The sequence below is a fragment of the Colias croceus genome, chromosome 19 (assembly GCF_905220415.1).
Source record: "Colias croceus chromosome 19, ilColCroc2.1".
Taxonomy (NCBI): Eukaryota; Metazoa; Arthropoda; class Insecta; order Lepidoptera; family Pieridae; genus Colias; species Colias croceus.
This window is the reverse complement of record NC_059555.1, coordinates 2,468,296-2,488,073: the sequence shown is the minus strand read 5'-3', so window position 1 is coordinate 2,488,073 and position 19,778 is coordinate 2,468,296. Positions and strand designations below refer to the sequence as shown.

General features: G+C 33.4%; 1 protein-coding gene across 1 annotated transcript; it reads right to left on the bottom strand.

The window, feature by feature from the left end:
- Window positions 1-2,917: 2,917 nt before the first annotated feature.
- Window positions 2,918-19,156, bottom strand: LOC123700206 (putative tricarboxylate transport protein, mitochondrial). The gene is made up of 5 exons (XM_045647357.1): window positions 18,871-19,156; window positions 9,017-9,143; window positions 5,146-5,369; window positions 4,380-4,544; window positions 2,918-3,306 (listed from the first exon to the last, which is right to left on the bottom strand). Exons 1-5 carry the CDS (start codon window positions 19,064-19,066, stop codon window positions 3,068-3,070), a joined length of 951 nt encoding a protein of 316 aa, XP_045503313.1. The 5' UTR covers window positions 19,067-19,156; the 3' UTR covers window positions 2,918-3,067.
- Between the last annotated feature and the right edge of the window lie 622 nt (window positions 19,157-19,778).

Genomic DNA, 19,778 nt, shown 5'->3' with positions numbered 1-19,778 from the left:
CCACGAAATTGACACACAAAATCAGAAAAATTGGTAAATCCTAATAATTAATTATAATTAATGAATGAATTTTCTTTTCGCATTTTTGGAAATATTACCTATAAGGAAATTTATGAAGAAAAAATCTAGCAAAAAATCTCTATGAAGCCATATTCCATAATTAGTGAATAGATAGGTATCGGCGCATTTAGATCAAACGAGTGAATGCTCATTCTAACCCCACTATATCAAATTATTTTAGTGTACCCAGGCGTGTATGCTTTCGTTGTTCTTAGTGCGATCGAAAAGCTTCTATGCATTATCAATTATTATGTTCTAATACTTAAAAAACACTGAATTCAAACTAATAATATGTAATACCTCAATGATTGCAAACCCCTTTCCCTGCATTTTAGAGATGAATTTATTCCCCGTAGTTAAGAGATGAAAAATTAATGTATTTGTGACAATGATTAGTTAATTAATCTATTTGTGTAAATAATTAGTTGTGTTTGATAATCGAAAGCTAGCTTATTTTTTAAACAGTGCTAATGCATTCATTCCTGTTAGAAATTAGTCAGAGAAATAAAAATTAGAATTTTTTTTTATACAATTGTTAATTAAAATTAAAACATAACAAAATTTTGACATTATCAGTAAAGGAAAAAAAATGCTTGATCAGAATAAAACACATTAATTTCATTTGGCAATTTATTTCAATCAAAAACAAATAATAATAAATAATTGTAACATTTAACATCAAATGCGAATATGAAATTAGAAAAATAAATAAACTTTATAATAAACGGAATGTCTATTTAAGATCTCTCAAAAAGTACGTAAAGGGACTTGGAAAACATAATTTTCTTTTATTACCGTCAAATATATACTTTTCGCGTTCCCTTAAAGTCCTTTACTTCTTATGAGAGATCTTAAACTATAATAATTATCAAAATGCATAGCAGACAAGAAATGCTTATTCACATAGTATAAAATCAAATACATAATAAATTGAAAACTGAAAGAGATTCTTAAAGAAACAAGTCAAAACATAAATAAAATAATCTGATAAATAAAATCTATAAACCTCGTCAAAACACAGCCGACATTACAATATTTCTGTTAAAACAATAAAATAATAACTATCAATGAAAATCGTAGAAAAAGGCATAGAAAAGAAATGCAATTATTTCAAGAAACCTTCACTTATTAACCCGATTATAAAATTATATGATATAAAATATTGACGTAGATAATATAGAAAAGACTGCAGTACAAAAAATAGGCCATACCACAAAAAAGAGGCACATACCATAAAATGGATATCTCAGCGAAACATGAGATAATTAACCTGATTTCTGATCATATTCATTATAATAAAAAATAGTTGAACAATTAAAGTAGGTACTTGGTTATAAGAAAATATCTCATAGAAAAAAGTCGATTCTTCCATCTACGCCCACAGCAAACCTACATCACGTGTTTAATATAAAAATATATTAGACTTAATCTAGTTCCGCTTATTTGTACCAAGTGTGGCTGAAAACTGATTTAATAATTATAATAAATTCAGTTTCATTTCAATACGTCGCCTAACATCTAAATACCGCTATACAAAGATTACTTTTAGTAAAAACGCGATTCTACATAGTAACATTTCGATTATTGTTATACAATATAATTGAATTCGACAAAATAACGTATGGTTAGGGAGCCAGGTGCAAATTTGGTTAATTATTTCCTCTCAAGAGATAATTCGTCAGACGCATCAGAGTATAGTATTATAAAGCCTCGTGAACGTCAGCTGGCGCTCGGTTGGGGGGGTGAGCGGTTGTAGCCTCCCACGCACGTAGGAAAAAAAAATACATTCATTCATTTCCTCTCAGCTAAAAATTTGTCAAATTGTAGCTAACCCAATATCTCAACGAAAAAAAATAATCAGCTGGTTACAACATGGTGTATTATACGTCAGCTGGTGTCTCGAACATGAAAAAAATAAAATTATTTTCCGTGATTTCCTCTCAAACTAAAATTTACCTGATGATAGCTTATATGTAACTGTGGATATATATATAGGTCAGCTGGCTGTATCTGGGTGGAAAAACCGTCAGCTGATACTTTGAAAGTTATTACATAGGAGTTAGACAGAAGCATCTATTGCCAATTTATATGCATCAACTGACTAGGTTTTCCTCGAATTATTGCTAGCTGATTTTTTTTTATTTATCGCATCAGTATATTAACAATCAGCTCACAAATTTTCATCTGAGATGAAATGACGTATCTTTAATTATTATCGTTATTTTTAAAAATTCAAGCAACACACGCTAGCATAATATAGACAGTAATAAGGTACTTGGAGGTGGTTAGTTGTGCACATGATTACACTACGTACATTCAGCCACATCGGTAAACATGTTTTTACAAATATTATAAACTGCATTTAAAAATAACTATCATATCATCAAATTCACATAATTACCTAAAAGTGTAACAAATATGAAATAACCCACTAAAAACATTAGTTAACTTTATTTATTAAAAAAATAATAGTATAATATATAATTAATAAAGTTATTACTTATCTTTTACGGGGACTTATGTTGATGGAATTCCACGTATCTCGATGATTTTGTTAATGTCTCATTATATTCGAGACACCAGCTGACGCATAATACACCATGCTGTAACCAGCTGATTATTATTTTTCGTTGAGATATTGGGTTAGCTACAATTTGACAAATTTTTAGCTGAGAGGAAATGAATGAATATACTTTTTTTTCTTACGTGCGTGGGAGGCTACAACCGCTCACCCCCCCAACCGAGCTCCAGCTGACGTTCACGAGGCTTCATAATACTATACTTTGATGCATTTTACTAATTACCGCTTGAGAGGAACTTGGTCATAAAATCTGCTTCTGGCTCCCGGACCAGTAATACCAAATCTAATTAAAAAAAAAACAATTCTATTTACAAAATTTGAATCTTAACCACCATAAGGTAACTAGGTCCTTCGACAAACGTCATTTAAAAAGCAAAGTCTTACTCTATAGTCTATGGTCTGTCTGTGGTTGTGTATTATCTATGGTTACTTCCACACGTAGTTGAAGACGTCCATGATGCTGTCATAGATAGTGAACGTTATAGCGACGTCGAATACAACTCTGCTGAGTCGTGGTACTGTTCCCTTGTAGAAGGCTAAGGGACCTTCATGTTTCCATGTTTTGATGAAGCAATCCCATGTGCTCTTATATTTGGCGGCTTCGAGACCTTGCATGCGGGTTTTGACTACGTCGATTGGCGTGTTACCGAAGACTGATGCGGCTCCTGAATAAATAAATTGATTTTTTTGAATAAATTTTCTCCCCAAACACTTATTTGTTAATAATTTCAAATAATATAGATATAAAAGCAACTAGCGACGCGTTATGACTTTGAAATTATGCATTTTTTACTCTTAAATCATAATTATGCAATTTATGTTTTTTTTTTGCATTAATTTATTATTAAACTTTGCTTTATTCTATTCTTGGAAAAGTGTTGTTAGTGATGGTTAATAAAATACTGGTGAAATTACTTCTAAAATATAAACGAATCAAATAACAATGAATATTTTTTTTAATTAAAATAGGACCCCTCCCGCCCCGTTTAAGAATATACTTTGAAATAAATCCGCATTCATGATTTTATTTATTTAAATTCTTTATTTAACACACACAAAAAAATAAACACAAAAATAAAAACAAAACAAAAAGAAAATCATAACATGTTAAATAGGCGGCCTTATCGCTATAAGCGGTCTCTGCCAGGCAACCTTTGGATAGGATTTGTCATACGAATTAAAAATACTTGTCACACAGAGATAAGACGAATGTCAGATAGCAAACGAACATCATTATTTTATTATCATTCGTTTATCTTTGATATCTTTGTAAATTAGTGATAAACTTATCAAAATACAAAGAAATAGTGACAAAATACCATATTTATAACTTTATTTTTATTTTTATAAAAACTACAATTGAGCCGGACAGCACGAATATGCAAACCCATACGACGCCATTGGCAAATTCTTTTTTCTATACCATAGTGCAAACATTCGCACATTATACGAATGTTTGGACGAGGCATTAGACCTGCTTGCTGGATAACCTATTAAATACAAACCTACTAATTTGATCTAATAAAATAAATCAACGAAATAGATGTTACACATGAAAAAAGACCGTGTGTGCAGAGCACGTATCAGAAGTGAAACTTCCTTGGCAAGATTCAAGGATACCAAAATCGTCGCATTACTCCATGACATGACGGTATTGCATGACGCGACCTTGAATTTACTCTCAACGCGCCTAAAGAAGTTTCACAGTTTCACTTCAAAAAATAAAATAAACACCTACCCGCAATTCCACCAAACAGTCCAACAATATACTTCGGCACGTGCTTATCTCTATCCCCTCCCTTGTACCAGTCTCTTAATGACTCCATCACGAAGAACCGAATCGCTTGGTTACTGCCTTGCTTCATGATTGTAGCTGTAACACCTTTGTATACGCCACCGACACCTGGAATTCAAAATATGTAAAATTTAATTCAAAAAGTGTTCTGCTTATCTATACTAATATTATAAAACTGAAGAGTATGTTTGTTTGTTTGTATGTTTGTCTGTTTGTTTGAACGCGCTAATCTCAGGAACTACTCGTCCGAATTGAAAAATGATTTCGGTGTTAGATAGCCCACTTATTGAGGAAGGCTATTAGGCTATATATCATTACGCTAAGACCAACAGGAGTGGAGCAAAGCGGGTGAAACCGCGGAGCACAGCTAGTTACGTATACATATTGATATTTACTGTAATTCTATTTTTATTGGCTAAGTCAAGACTTCTATTTTTGTACTAATTATTTTTGGCAGAGCAACTAAACGACAAAGTGTTCTCGATATTGATCAACACTAAATTTTTCCTCGACAAAAAGTTAAAGCAACTACGACATTCATCATCTTTAAGACAGAAAGTCTGCTTAAGAGGTGATGAATGTCGTAGATGCTGAAAGTCTATCACGTCAATTGGCAATTACAATACAAATACACATCTAACAAAATCATAAAACACTTAACCATTAAAAAAAAAATCCTCCATATAGCCATAAAAATCCTGCAACTCACCTTCCTCCCTAACAATAGTCCTGACCCCATGGAAGAATCCCTTGAACCTCGGCTTCTCCATCCTCATGTCGTTGATGAACTTCACTTTGACCGTCTCCATGGGGGTCACAGCGAATATCGCTTCAGCCACACCGGCTGCGAGACCGCACATGAGCTTGCCAGAGTTGGATAGAGTACCATTCTCGTTGATCATGTATAGCTTGGCTTGCTCGAACACTCCGAATCTGAAATTGAGGCAGTTTGTTGGTCTTTGTCGCTCTTCTTATAGCGCCCGGCAAACTTCTTGGCCAAAAAGTAGCGTGGTGGGGGAAGTTTGCGCATCAAGTTTTGGTACATTTTTATATGCGCAAGCTTCCCTCAACACGCTACTTTTTTTTCGGCCAAGAAGTTTGCCGGGCGCTATAACAGTTAGTACATGTGGCTAGTACGTTCAGGACATATTAATTGTTTCCGAATGAGTATTTGGCCCTTAACAGCTATGTAACATAATGGTTCTAACAGAAAATTCTAGTTGTGTAATGTCTTTCAAAGTTGATTTCTATCACATATTATCTGCAGGGGTTTAAGAATGTGTCATACTAATAAATAACATCATGCGGCGATAGGATTTGTGTTATCAAAAGCGGTGTTATTTATAGGTGCGGTGTAACCTTACGTGCTTATTTAATTATAAGGTAAAAGGAAACCTATTCATTTTTTAATATTCATATTTTGATTAAGGCAATCGTTTATAAGGCTTTTCAACGCACTGATAAAAGGTTTTTTTAATATTACTGTTACTAGGCACCTAATGATAATGTAATCGTGATCTTAAGTATGTTTTATTTTATCATTCAAATATGGATACAAAATCTGTACTCATATATATCATTGATAGTACAATTATTCATAATGACGTTAAAAATTGTAGATTCAAGATAAGAAATCGAACGAGCACCTATCGTGTGACATTAAAACAACTGCAGTTTTATATCTTTTACGATCGTATCTGGACAAATAAGATATAATTTAAAGATAGAGATAAGAACTTATATAACAAATAACGTTATAAATCAGTAATATGAAACTTCAAACGTTTTCTATATAAAACTCAGCGTATTCAAAGGGGTTTGAAACTTTTTGTATGGACGCTGGCATATCGACCCGCCGCCATTTTGATTTTTTTTCAAAATCGCGGCTTACGATTTAAGTGGTATGTATGGATAGAGGACACATAGACGAACAAAAAATGTCTCATAACATAGTACCCTAAAGCGTCACATTACCGAGATATTTGGAGGTAAATATTCACTTATGAGTACGACAAACACTAAAAATAGACATAATACGTGTCTATATGCATAATATTATCTCCAAATAATCAATCCCGGGTAGATTATTATTATTACAGGAAGAAAGTAGGTATTCATTACATTACTTACATTTTTATGTAATGTATGTATGTTTTTATGTAATGAATCTACCTACTATCTTCCAATAAACCGTTATTTACCTCCAAATATCTCGGTAATGTGACGCTTTAGGGTACTATGTTATAAGACATTTTTTGTTTGTCTATGTATCCTCTATCCATACATACCACTTTAATCGTGCGCCGCGATTTTGAAAAAAAAATCAAAATGGCGGCGGGTTTGATATGCCAGAAAGTTTCAATGCCCTTTGTACTATCCCTTGTATTATAGCTCTTATGGCACTGCCTCACGAGTCACGACGCCATGGCGACGGTGCTGACAACATATCAATCAAACCTATTAAACAAAAAATATTTGTTTTGATAAAAAACTCAAGGTTGTTATTTTCATATATTAAGTGGAAGTTAACCAAAAACGGTCAGAGCTAGAGGTCTCCCAAAAGGAAAAGGTCCTTGTCTAACGTTTTGACAACTCATTACTCAACCAATGGTAGTTAGGGTAACCATGAATTTCGTTTGATTGCACCATCTCCACACACTTTTACGGTACAATATACGTACATTATTATTTCTTTTTTAATTAAATTTACATTTTTTTTTAATTAAATTGTCGCTGGCCACCGACACTGGCACTGTGAGCAAGAGCTCATACAACATGGGGGTCTTAGCAGCAATTTGAAGATAATCTTATAACAAATGCACATAGTCACAAAAGTAATCGTCCGGAATGTCATTGAGAAGTTATCTGCCGACCGTATGACTCAATGAACTCCTTATCATGCCGTTTCTAAGCATCTTGGTGATATGCGAATCACACTGTGCCATTTGATAGATCTCAATTGAATTGGCCTGTCACGATATTAATTAGAGAAGATCACGTTTTTATAGTATAGGAAGGTGAATCTTAACGGATACATTAATAGATTTTCTTTCGTTAATCAGAGATATAAAGCATAAATGGAAAGTTACATTTATTTACAGAATCCAAAACAAAACTCTTCTATAGTTTCATTTATTAAAAAGTGCTACTAATTTAATTTTTCTTTTGCTATTCTCAAATACAATTGCATCAAGAAACAAATCAAAGTACATGTCCAATTTCATTTACTGTCACTACTTGATCCTCTATTTCGTCGCACTGAAAGGATTTTTATGTATTCCCCGAGGACAGTTCATATATGAAACAGGGATGTCACAACCAAGGTTAAAACTGTTAAAACTGTGGGTGTGTTAAGATGGTCTATTTTGTCCTCAAGTTTTTTTTTTACGATATGTTTATTGTAGCTTATATATTATTATCATATTTTGCTTTAACCCATCCCAACGAGTCTATTCACAAGTCCATCAAAATTCCTTATACTGTAGCTAATTCATATTACGTATACTTATGCATGCCGTTGAATAACGGCTAAACATGCTGAAATAATGTATCTTATTATTAACACCTATGTATACCATGTTTACTTGCAAATAAACGATTTATTATATTATTATTATTATTATATTATGCGTAATGTTATTCAACTCTCGTAAAAGAACAAGAATAAAAAATATTGACCAATTAATGAATCTTCGATAACAGAGTAAAATATGTTAAATTCCAAGTTGAAGGTTAAACGTGTTTGTGGGATCGTAATGTAGAATGGTTATATACATATTTTTATATTACTTCAGTCAGTGTGAATTTAGGAAACTGTTGGTTCTTAAGGTTCTTGCCTTGTGATCGATATTCATCCATAACCATAAGCAAAATAGTTTTATATGCGTGTGTGTTAATTGCATGGCAAAGTTTATTAAGTACTAACTGTGCTCCGCGGTTTCGACCGCATTGCTCCTGTGGGTCTTAACGTGATGATATAAAGCCTATAGCCTTCCTCGATAAATGAGCTATCTAACACCGAATGAATTTTTCAAAACGGGCCAGTAGTCCCTGAGATTAGCGCGTTTAAACAAACAAAACTCTTCAGCTTTATAATATTAAGTATTGATTACATAATATATTGTTCGTTTGACCAGTATAATATGTCTTTTGGTATACTTCAATTAACCGATACAATATACACAAGTACGATATTTATTTCCTAATTAGACGCTATTAGGGGTAATACAATTAGCTTAGTACTAGGTACTTCAATATAATTTAATTAGTTCCTAGTGTTATTTGGTCAACGTTATAAAATGTTAGCACGAATTTCTAAGCTACGACAATTTTTCTGTTAACATTGTCAAAATAGTGGGTTTAAAATTTGTATTTCATCTCTGATGAATAAATTCTTTACTCAGCCAAAAAAGAATAAGTTATGAAAACACACAAATAATTGCACATTGACGACCTTATGGCTACAGAGTCATTTCTTCCAGGTCTTCAGGGTCAGGTATCTTTATCTAATCCCAAGAATTACCTGAACATACTGCTGCATTATCCACAAAAGCTCATAATAAACGTATGTCGATACTAACCTAACTGCAGACTTCGGAATGGATCCATACAGCAACACACTGAGGCCTCTGTAGAGACCGAGGACTCCATGGCCCTTTACTGTCTTGCTGACGCAGTCGAATATACCCGTGTATTTCTTGGTACCACCTGGATAAATGTGATTGTAATGAGTATAATTCAAGATAGATGGAGCATCTTAATATATATAAATCTCGTGTCACAATGTTTGTCCTCAATGGACTCCTAAACCACTTAACCGATTATAATAAAATTCGCACACCATGTGCAGTTCGATCCAACTTGAGAGATAGGATAGTTTAAACATGTAGGTACCACGGGCGAAGCCGGGGCGAACCACTAGTATATTATATTATTCACCTAACTCACGAGGCGTGTTCGAATTTCTTCTATTGTTTAAAATTTATAAAGAACTAGCTTTCCGCCCGCGGCTTCGCACGCGCAGAAAAACCCGCATAGTTCCCGTGGGATTTCCGGGATTGCGTCATTTTCCCGGGATAAAAATTAGCCTATGTCCTTTCTCGGGTATCAAAATTTCTCCATAACTACCAAATTTCATGAATATTGGTTTAGTAGTTTAGGCGTGATTGAGTAACAGATAGACAGAGTTACTTTCGCATTTATAATATTAAGTATGGATTTGAATGTCATAAAAGCAAAATATCAAATTCAATATGATATCGATATAATATGAGATCGGATTTACTTTAATTTGTTTGCACTGGACTTTGCATAATTTCTTTAAATTATGAAGCTGAAGAGTGAATAAGTTTTCTCGGCTTGTTATTCCATATCAATTATTATCAGTATTATACAATTTTAATACTTATTATATTTCTCCGACCCTGAGACTATACCGTTTTATTGTGCAACCGAAATGGACACAGACTTCCTCGTACTTATATGGCAACAAATAACATTTATTCTATTCCCAATTTCTGAACGACTTCCTTTATATTGAGACACCTACTAATAATAATGACGAATTTGGCTCTTTTTTGGTTTTTGTCTCTTTTATTTACTGATTACAGTAGAACTCCAATTATCCGAACTCCGACTATCCGAATCGCCGATCATCCGAATCACAAAAAATTGTCGAAAACGGTTGAAGACCGCAAAACAGCTTACATTGACGGAGATGTTTAAAAAACAATGATTTTTATTTCTAAACTTGTACATATACATAAGTACATTTTATTTATATTTAAAACTTGAAAATTTCATGTTTCTTTTATAAAAAAATAGTGCAATATCAAAACGTAGCTTTTATTCTCTCCAATGGCAATTTAAAAAAAAAATCCGATTATCCGAATATTTGATTGTCCGAATGGGTCCCGGTCCCCATTATTTCGGATAATTGGAGTTCTACTGTATTTGGCCTACCAAAAAAGTAGTGTTTCAGTTGGTTAAGCTTATATAAACGGGCAATTGTGAATTTCAGAGACGATTCCAATACACATTTAAATAAAATCAAGTTATAAGGTACTCATCATATAATTATATGAACTAGTCATAGAGAACCATACTTTGGTGTTTGGGTGATGATATGATATAGCCTATAGCCTTCCTCGATGAATGGGCTATCTAACACCGAAAGAATTCAAATGGGACCAGTAGTTGGCGAGATTAGCGTGTTCAAACAAACACTCTTCAGCTTTATAATATTAGTATAGATAAGTGTAAGCTACTAACGTTTCTCCTTATATTTTAGCTAAGTTTATTCAACACTTTGATAATAAATTGATCGTCTAGACTAGACTCATAAGTCCACTCACGACCTTATTGGCCCAGTCACATACAATAGTCTACGACACTTGGGCTAAGAGCTACTTATGTGTCACCTTTTTGTTTCCTTCTGATGCTCCTATGCTGTGTTTTTTTATTTGCTGGAGAATAATTACAACAATACGTATTGATTTATAGTTTATTAAGGTACTGTAATGTGATTAAATCAGAAGTTCGAAATTGTTTTCTTTATCATAGAATAATACAAAATATTTTCTTTTAATATAATACCTAACTAGGTATCAGACGTTTAGAAGCGTAGTACAAATAACGGATTTACTTTAATTTATTGAAGTTTCACTAAATACGATTTAGTAATAGGAATCTTTACCACGGTTCAACTGTTCAAAAGGTAATTCAACATTTAATTAACATAATATTTACTATTCACTTTGGTTGTAATTCGTATAATTACATTATAAAGAACATCAACACTAGTTTAAGTTTTTAACAAAAACTTATTGGAAAATTGTAGATAGAAATAATTACCTTATCATTTCATACAGAACTGAAGACGGATATTTGTTGTTAATTAATTATTTTGGACACATAAATAACCCTCTTTATGTATAAGTCTTGTATAAGTGGTAATAGCCACAAATGACCAAAAGAGGTTTTATCAATCGATATGGAAACGAATTTCTAGGTCAAGTGCGTAGAGCGCAATAACATCGTTAAATACAAGTCACGTTAATGTTTGTTACGCAAGATATTGTGAAACTAGTCAGAAATGATTAGATTACACGAGGATTGGAATTTTCCGATGTATTTTTGGGACTTTCTTTTGGTGAATGACCTATATAATAATGTTGTTTTTAACGCGCTTTTATTAGCTGCATCTGTATGTTTGTGTGTAACCAACTGAGACTCGAGTTGGAGCCACTTTACAGACAGATTTAATTCAAACTTTGTACACTTATCAAGGATCGGTGGCAATAAAAGAAAGCGTGTTTATTTTTTCATCTATACCTATCTAACAACCTATATTGAAGTCGTAGGAAAGTCAAAACTGTACATTGAATATTTTTTTAAAGAATACTTGGACAGACAGGAAGAACATAGGATAGGTTTTATAGCGAAAATCCAACGGGAATGGGAACTATGTGGGTTTTTCTTTAACTACGCGGGCGAAGCCGCTGGCGGAAAGTTAGTTATTTATAAGAATGAAAAACGATAGCTCTGTTATTGATAGATCAAACGAATCCTAAAAATAAGTTATTTGTGAAATAAATATTTTGATAGAGTCGAAGATTGCGCGAAAATTTTTTGGACTTTGAACTTTCTTTAGATTTTTTTGCATCGCGCGGTCATTTGAAGTTTGAAAGTTTATAGCTCGCATCAATTTAGTGCATAGTTTGTGGGTATTTATAGAGATCAATTTATTCTCGTGTTTGATTGTATATGTCTACCTATGTTTGCAGACGCAATGCTACTGTTCGGAACGTTGCTTTTAAGAATATATCTGTCGTGGTCATATCGTAGATTTGATCATTTCATGATATGAGTGGCCATTTCACGAAATGGTCGCATATCGTGAAATGGCCAACATAGTTTGATCAGATCGTTAAATCGTCAACGTTTCACGATTTGGTCATCCACATTTGGCCAGGTCGTATAAAATATAAAGAGTCCGTAAAATATTAAAAAATTTCAGAATAATAATGTTCTAAAAACTTGTTTAATGTCATTTAAGTTAGTGCCGCGGCAGCGGCCGGCGAATGCCAGAAGCGAATCGTTTTTGCAATAGAAAACAGTTAGGTTAGGTTAGGTTAGACTTTGATAAACAGCAAAGCGAGCGTGCCGCGGTAGCGGCCGGCGAGTGCCAGAAGCGGATCGCTTTTTAAAAAACAAACAATTATAATAATATAGTAGTTAGTAGTTTCTTAAATTATTTTATTTAAGTCGCATTTTTTCTTAAATACATATAAGATATCCACATTTTCCATAGTACTCGTACCTCTTCGTCGTAAATTCTTTGCTATGACTTTCTTCATAATATTGTTATTAAACGAATTATGAAGTTTTTAATTGCGAATAATTTAATTTTCGCCAGCGGCCGCCATCTTATCACATAAACACAGAGCTTGCAGCGCCTCTACCAACGATTAATGTAACTATTTTACGATATGATCAAATAATTTTGATCATTTCATGAAAAAACCGTGCGTTAGTTGGCCATATCGTGAAACGATTTCTTATCATTGATCTGCCCAAACCACATCATGATGTGGCCAAACTAAATTGGCCATTTCACGATATGCGACCATTTCGTGAAATGGCCACTCATATCATGAAATGATCAAATCTACGATATGACCACGACATATCTAAGTAATAATCACCTAGGTACTTACCTATTTCAATTCTTAAAAAATACTAGCTTTCCGCCCGCCGCCCCGCGGCTTCGCCCGCGTTTTCAAAGAAAAACCCGCATAGTTCCCGTTCCCGAGGGATTTCCGGGATAAAACCTATCCTATCTCTCAAGTTGGATCGAACTGCACACGGTGTGCGAATTTTATTATAATCGGTTAAGTGGTTTAGGAGTCCATTGAGGACAAACATTGTGACACGAGATTTATATATATTAAGAATATACATAGTTACCTATGGTAACCTATAATGTTATTTTACATTTAGAATCAAAATAGCTTATACAATAAAAGTAATGGATTGTTTTGATTCAAATTAACAGGAATAGATAAGCAAAGGCATAATAAGGGCTTGGTCTTATTGACGAATTACGATAGCGGAGTCGTGTTTACCTTTTCTGTATAGAATCATTTTGTTTGTGTTGGCCAACATTGAGAAATAGGGAAGGGCTAGCCTATTGCTTTATTGATCGAAATAGTTGCGACTTGCGAGTCATTTCCGGTCCGCGCGCAAAGTAAGGACTTAGAAATTTTTTGATGCAAAGTGAAAAATTTTTTTTTGCGCGTCGACGGAGCTCCTATTTCTGTGTAGTTTTTTTTTAAGAAACCTAACCTAACCTAACGGCTAACCTAACCTAAACCTAACCTTTGAGGGCGAATATCTCGGCCATTTTTAATTTTAGAGAAAAGTTGTTCCTATAAAACATGCTTATATTGGCGTAATCTTTACACCAAATTTTCTAAGTCCCCCTGCGCCCCCTTTGCTTTAGAGTTTAGTCCAACCGTCATTTCCAGATTTTCCTTTTACGTAGCATATTTTATACAGGGATTGATTGAATCTTGGTAGTATAGATGTAAAAATAACTTGAATAACTAGGGAGAAAGAGGATAGAAATTTGTAGATACGAAAAACGGCAATCGTTCGATATAATTGATAATTCCACTACAATATCGAAATAAGAAGCCTACATGGCCAAACTAGTAAAATATCAAACAATTCTTCAATTTTAAGAAATGTGTAAATAATTAACACATTGCTTCGTGACAGTTTTAAGAGTATAGTATTATAATTTATATTAGGGTGGAGTCTCCTATTATCGGCCTGCTCCTAATATCGGCCTTTTCGAGAAAATGGAATATAACTATAAATATCGATCTTATATCATAAAAATTTTTATGCAAAAAGAGACTCTATATACATAAGCAAAACCTCCCAAATTTCGGTGTGGGTACCTTAACTGTTGAAGATTCAGTTGGCCATAGAGCACGCGCAGGTACGAATATGGGTAGTTTGGCGGCATTGCGGAGTCAAATCCCTGAGTCGACGCTTTACGTGGATAAGTATTTTAATTTTTAATGGAATTAAACAAACCTATAGTATTTAAATTTATATGTTCTTAAAGAAAAACAGTCAAATTATCGATAAAATAGTGTGTTTTTACATTTATTTGTCTTTTTAATGAAATAATTGCGGGGCCGAGATTAGGGATCTGTATTTATTGATAAATCTCAACATCGGCCGGTGGTCGATATTGGGGTAATGTATGAAAACTTTAAATAACATGTTTAGCTATTTTATATGTTAGCAGTGATATTAATAAGGTTAGAAATGAAACAGCAGCTCCGTTTGATCACTAGATCCTAAAGTCGGCCGCCTAAAAAGATTTTTATTAGCTGCGGCCGATATAGAGCGAATCGATGCGTAATAACGGCCACCTTAGTAAAACCTTTTCTACTACCGTACCGTCGGACTTTACAATAAACAGGGCTAGTGATACAAGATGTATTTTTGATAATCATGCCGGCACAATCTTAAAATAATAGAGGCAGTGAATGCCGTCAAAAATCAAAGTATGAGCATCAGAGACGCAATTCGACAATACAACATTCCGACGACCACTTTACAAGGTAGACTTCATGGAAGAATAGACACAGATTGCACAGTTGGTAGAGATATCGTCGAAGAAGATGAAATTGTTCAATGGATGATATGGATGGCTATTTGCGGTTTTCCTAGATCACGTAGCAATGTGATAAATAGCGTTAAAAATATGATAAAATAAGATAAAAGATCCAATCCGTTTAAAATGGACAACCAAAGAAAAAGTGGTATTCCTTGTTTTTAAAAAGACACTCAATTCTTAATGAAAGGGCTCCAGAAGCTATTACTCTGGCCAGGGCTGTAGTTACAGAAGAAAGTGGTTTAATGACTTACAAGAACATATAAAAATTAAAATCAATCGGGCACGGAAGACATAATTATTACAAGATCCACGGAGAATATTAAATAGGGATAAGACGAGCTTTAGTATTTGTCCGAAGACAGGTGAAGTAATAGAGCCTAAGGTATGGAAGAAAATTTATGAATGAAGTTGCTAAGGGTAGTGAAAAAAATAACAATAACTGTTTTGCTAGTCATATCTGCAGCAGGAGAATCTTTGCCTCCGATGGATGATTTCCCTATATCCATAGACCACTAAAGTAATCGTTTATAGCACCATCCTGGTTTCTCAGTTTATCAAATATTGGTGGATGAGAAGTGTATGTAGTATTCTATGAATATGTTGCAAATGGCTATAATGATTGGGTGATTTCTGATAACATTTCAAAGCCAATTCTTTTTCTAGTTGATGGACACAAGTCTCATTTAACCCCGTATCTTTATTAATATTGTCTTAAGAATACTGAATTAGTTACATTACTTTTAATTTTTAAGACAATGCAACGAAAATACCAATCATGATAGGTGAGTTAAAAAAATGATTTGTATCTTAATTGATAATAAAAAATGTTACAAGTTTTACGTTTTATTGATCTAACTTCACCTTAGAAAAGATATGCCGATATTAGGGCCAAAGACGGCAGATATTAGGGTGTTATCTTGCTATTAGTGGCCGATATTGAGGGAAATCGGCATACTCGAAATAAAAATTATATATTAAATAAAGTAACAATGGATTCGTAATTTTGAAAATGTAGTAATGGAGTTTCAATATCTATCTACCTAAATAAGGCACTGTAAGAAAGAAAAAGCTATCAATGTAAAAATTACATCCAGTCAAAGTTCAAAAAAAGTTGACATGGCCGATAATTGGTGCCACCACCCTATATGAATATCTGCCATCTGTGGTCTAACTATGGTATAAGTATGGATTACAATGTGTTTACCGTTCATTCAAAACCTATGAAGTATTCGAATATGTATGTTTGCATAAAGCTTATTATTTATTCCTTCAAATACCTGTTCAAAGTAGCATATCTTTTAAACAATATGATTAGATTAGAAGTTAATTACGCATATTATATTCACAGGTTATTAAATTTTCAGATAGTTTTACTATAGAAGTGACTGATTATTACATGCATACAATAATACAGGGCTGTGTCTCTATAGTGCAGTCATAGGCATGCTGCGGCATGGTGTACCACAACACACCTAAATTCTCTAAAGGGCCTCTGCCTGTTGGACCTGTGGTACTTTAATTAATAAAGGAATCCATACTAATATTATAAATGCGAAAGTAACTCTGTCTGTCTGTCTGTTACTCAATCACGCCTAAACTACTGAACCAATTTTCATGAAATTTGATATGGAGATATTTTGATACCCGAGAAAGGACATAGGCTACTTTTTATCCCGGGAAAATGACGCAATCCCGGAAATCCCACGGGAACGGGAACTACGCTGGTTTTTCTTTGACTGCGCGGGCGAAGCCGCGGGCGGAAACCTAGTTTGCTATAAAGCAATATTTAACAAAACTAAAAGCTTTACACAATAATACATTGCTATTTACAAGTCAATAAAACTGCGTTAAAAACAACCGACTTCAAACTTGCACTTGCAACATTTACAAATACAGACAAAAATGCTCATAAAATAAAAACTACTGGGCCTATCCGAATAAAATTTTTATGGGACCAATTCGACACCATCCCGCATTGAACAAAAAAAGAATCACGTAAATCGGTTCAGAAACCTCGGAGTAATCGGTGTACATACATAAAAAAAAACATACCGGCCGAATTGATAACCTCCTCCTTTTTTTGAAGTCGGTTAAAAATGGCCCAGTCACACCTCATTTACACTTTATAAACAAAACTATAATTCTTATCACAAGTGACAACAGATACCATTTGTTATCATCCTCACTTTAACTACTTTGGAATCTCTTATCATCAATTATTTGAAATATTTATATTGAGATTATGTAATGTGCATTTTTCATATGACTTCAATTTAAAAATAACATTCCATAATCATTTTGGATTAAAATTATCATTTTGCATTTGAAACAAAATGCTTTTATGGATTTATGTGATTCAATTTAAGATTTGCGAAGCGTAGTTCCATCTTTTAATAAATAACCATTAATATAACAGAATAATCCCAATCGTTTTACAGAACGTATGTGTGATGGGATGACTGTTTCTAAAACATGATTTGGAAAATTTTGCTCGATAAAAAAAATCCTGAAGTTACCTCTAAAATATCATATAAATGCTCATTACAACTGTATTTTACGATAATAATTCGTAAATTAATAAATATTTAAAAATACTAAATATTTTCATTCAGTTTTTGATAAAAATGTGAATGGCGCTTACGATTTTTAGTTTCGAGCATGTTGATTCCATACTAAACGCGGACACCCTCACTGCATACCTCAGGTCCGAATGGCTGAATTTTCGCTGACCGCCTAACACCCCTTAAGGAATGTGTATAGCATTGACATAGTGTTTTGTAGAATAATAGACAAACATTTTGTTGTGTTAATTACAATTATTAAAAATAAATATTAAAAATAAATTATTTAATATAAATAATAGTAGTAATTAATGTTTAAACAAACACAAAATAAATCGTGCTTATTCAATATTGTCTACTTGATTATGAAGCTACCATTAATGAGCTATTTTTCGTGTTATATTTAATGGTTTAGAGGAAAATTTACATTATTTGCTATTGAAATCAGCAGAACAGGCTATACAACAACAGGAAACTTATTAAAATTTTATAAAAGGAAGAATATTGTAATTATTGCCAACATCTATTGATGTCTATTATGTAACAAGAATCTATGACCTACAAATATTATTGATGTATAATGTATTTTTAATTTTGCTGAATATTAAATTTAAAAAACTTTTGGAAATATATATACCTATGTATAGCTAAAATATAACAATATGAACTCAAACAATAAACATTGAGTTGTGAAGTTATGTAAACATATTCAAATATACCTAAGGAAATATTTTGTGAAATGTAACTAAGTTACAAGGATACAATTAATATTCCTGATAGGTTTTTATTAGAGTAAAATAACCTTGAAGAAACTGATACATGGAACAATATATCACTAATCTTTGTTTCCCGCGTACATTAAAAAGAACAAAGTCCATGTCGCTGAGTAAAGTATTATTTTACAAATACGACTTAGCGCCTCATTGTAACGTAACCTCGAAAACGACACTAACAAGATTCTTATTGGAAAATAAATATGTTCCTTCCATACTTCGGACTGTAGTGAATTAAATATTTATACTTTGAGTGTGGATGACGTAAACTCCAATTTTTTATTTTTAGACGGAAAAATATTATTCGACAATGTTATCGCCGCGATCGCAGTTCTACTACAGATTCTGTTGATGTTATTGTGACATAAACTAATCAAATAAAGTATCATAGGATAAGCACTCACCTTTCTCGTCTAATTGCAATTGTGTTTTCACATATTCAGTTGGGAATGTTATACAAATTTCAATGCCACCAGTTATGCCGCCAGCAACAACACCTTTCAGTCCCACTGATCCACCTCCAGCGGCCGCCGCTGCTCCAGTTTCAGTCATCCATGGTCTCGAGAATGGATTTTTGAAATTTCCTGTCCGGGAAGACATTATATAAAAATTTCAGACACTTGTCGTTAAAACAACGACTGGAGCACGCGGCGAGTACCTCCCCCTACAACTGGTAAAAATTGACTGAATTATTTTTTATTTTCTTTCATCTTTGATCTTTCAATGATTTGACATTTCATTCATGGACAATGAAGTAATAATGCATAGACAATAAAATATAAGCTGTCATGGTCATGGTTTTTTTTACCGTTTTTGTAAGATGGAAATTCACTGGAAATTGAAATTTGAATCTATTTATATATTTTTAACTTAGAGTATATATACTATCTATAGAGTGCGAACAACCAAGTGGGAACAGTAGGCACAGGTGGGAACAACACGACGTTCCCGCCGCGAGCGCTCGCAGTCGTGGTTGAGTGCTCACGAAGTGCGTTGCTCTGGATTTTTTTTCATATTACGAATAAACATGGTGAAATGTGCTGTTCTATCTTGCAAAAACGATACTAGAAAATACACAAAATTGAAATCCACTATCACATTCCATCAGTAAGTCGATTGTTATACTTATTTTTATGAAAATAAATCTAGCATCGCGGGCGTGAAGGGTAGGTGAGAGGCGGACACGCGCAGGCTTGCTCGCGCGCCTCACTGCCGCCACGTGATCATAGTGATGTGACCTGACCAACGCTGTACTCGATATAAAGTTTACTAGAAGAACTATATTTTAACAAATTATTTATTTAACTTAAAA

Coding starts and splice junctions, on each gene's coding strand:
- LOC123700206 (XM_045647357.1), bottom strand. CDS start 19,066: ATGTCTTCCCGGACAGGAAATTTCAAAAATCCATTCTCGAGACCATGG. Junction 9,144..18,870: donor ATTGCAATTAGACGAGAAAG/GTGAGTGCTTAT, acceptor ACATTTATCCAG/GTGGTACCAAGAAATACACG. Junction 3,307..4,379: donor ACTGTTTGGTGGAATTGCGG/GTAGGTGTTTAT, acceptor TTATTTATTCAG/GAGCCGCATCAGTCTTCGGT.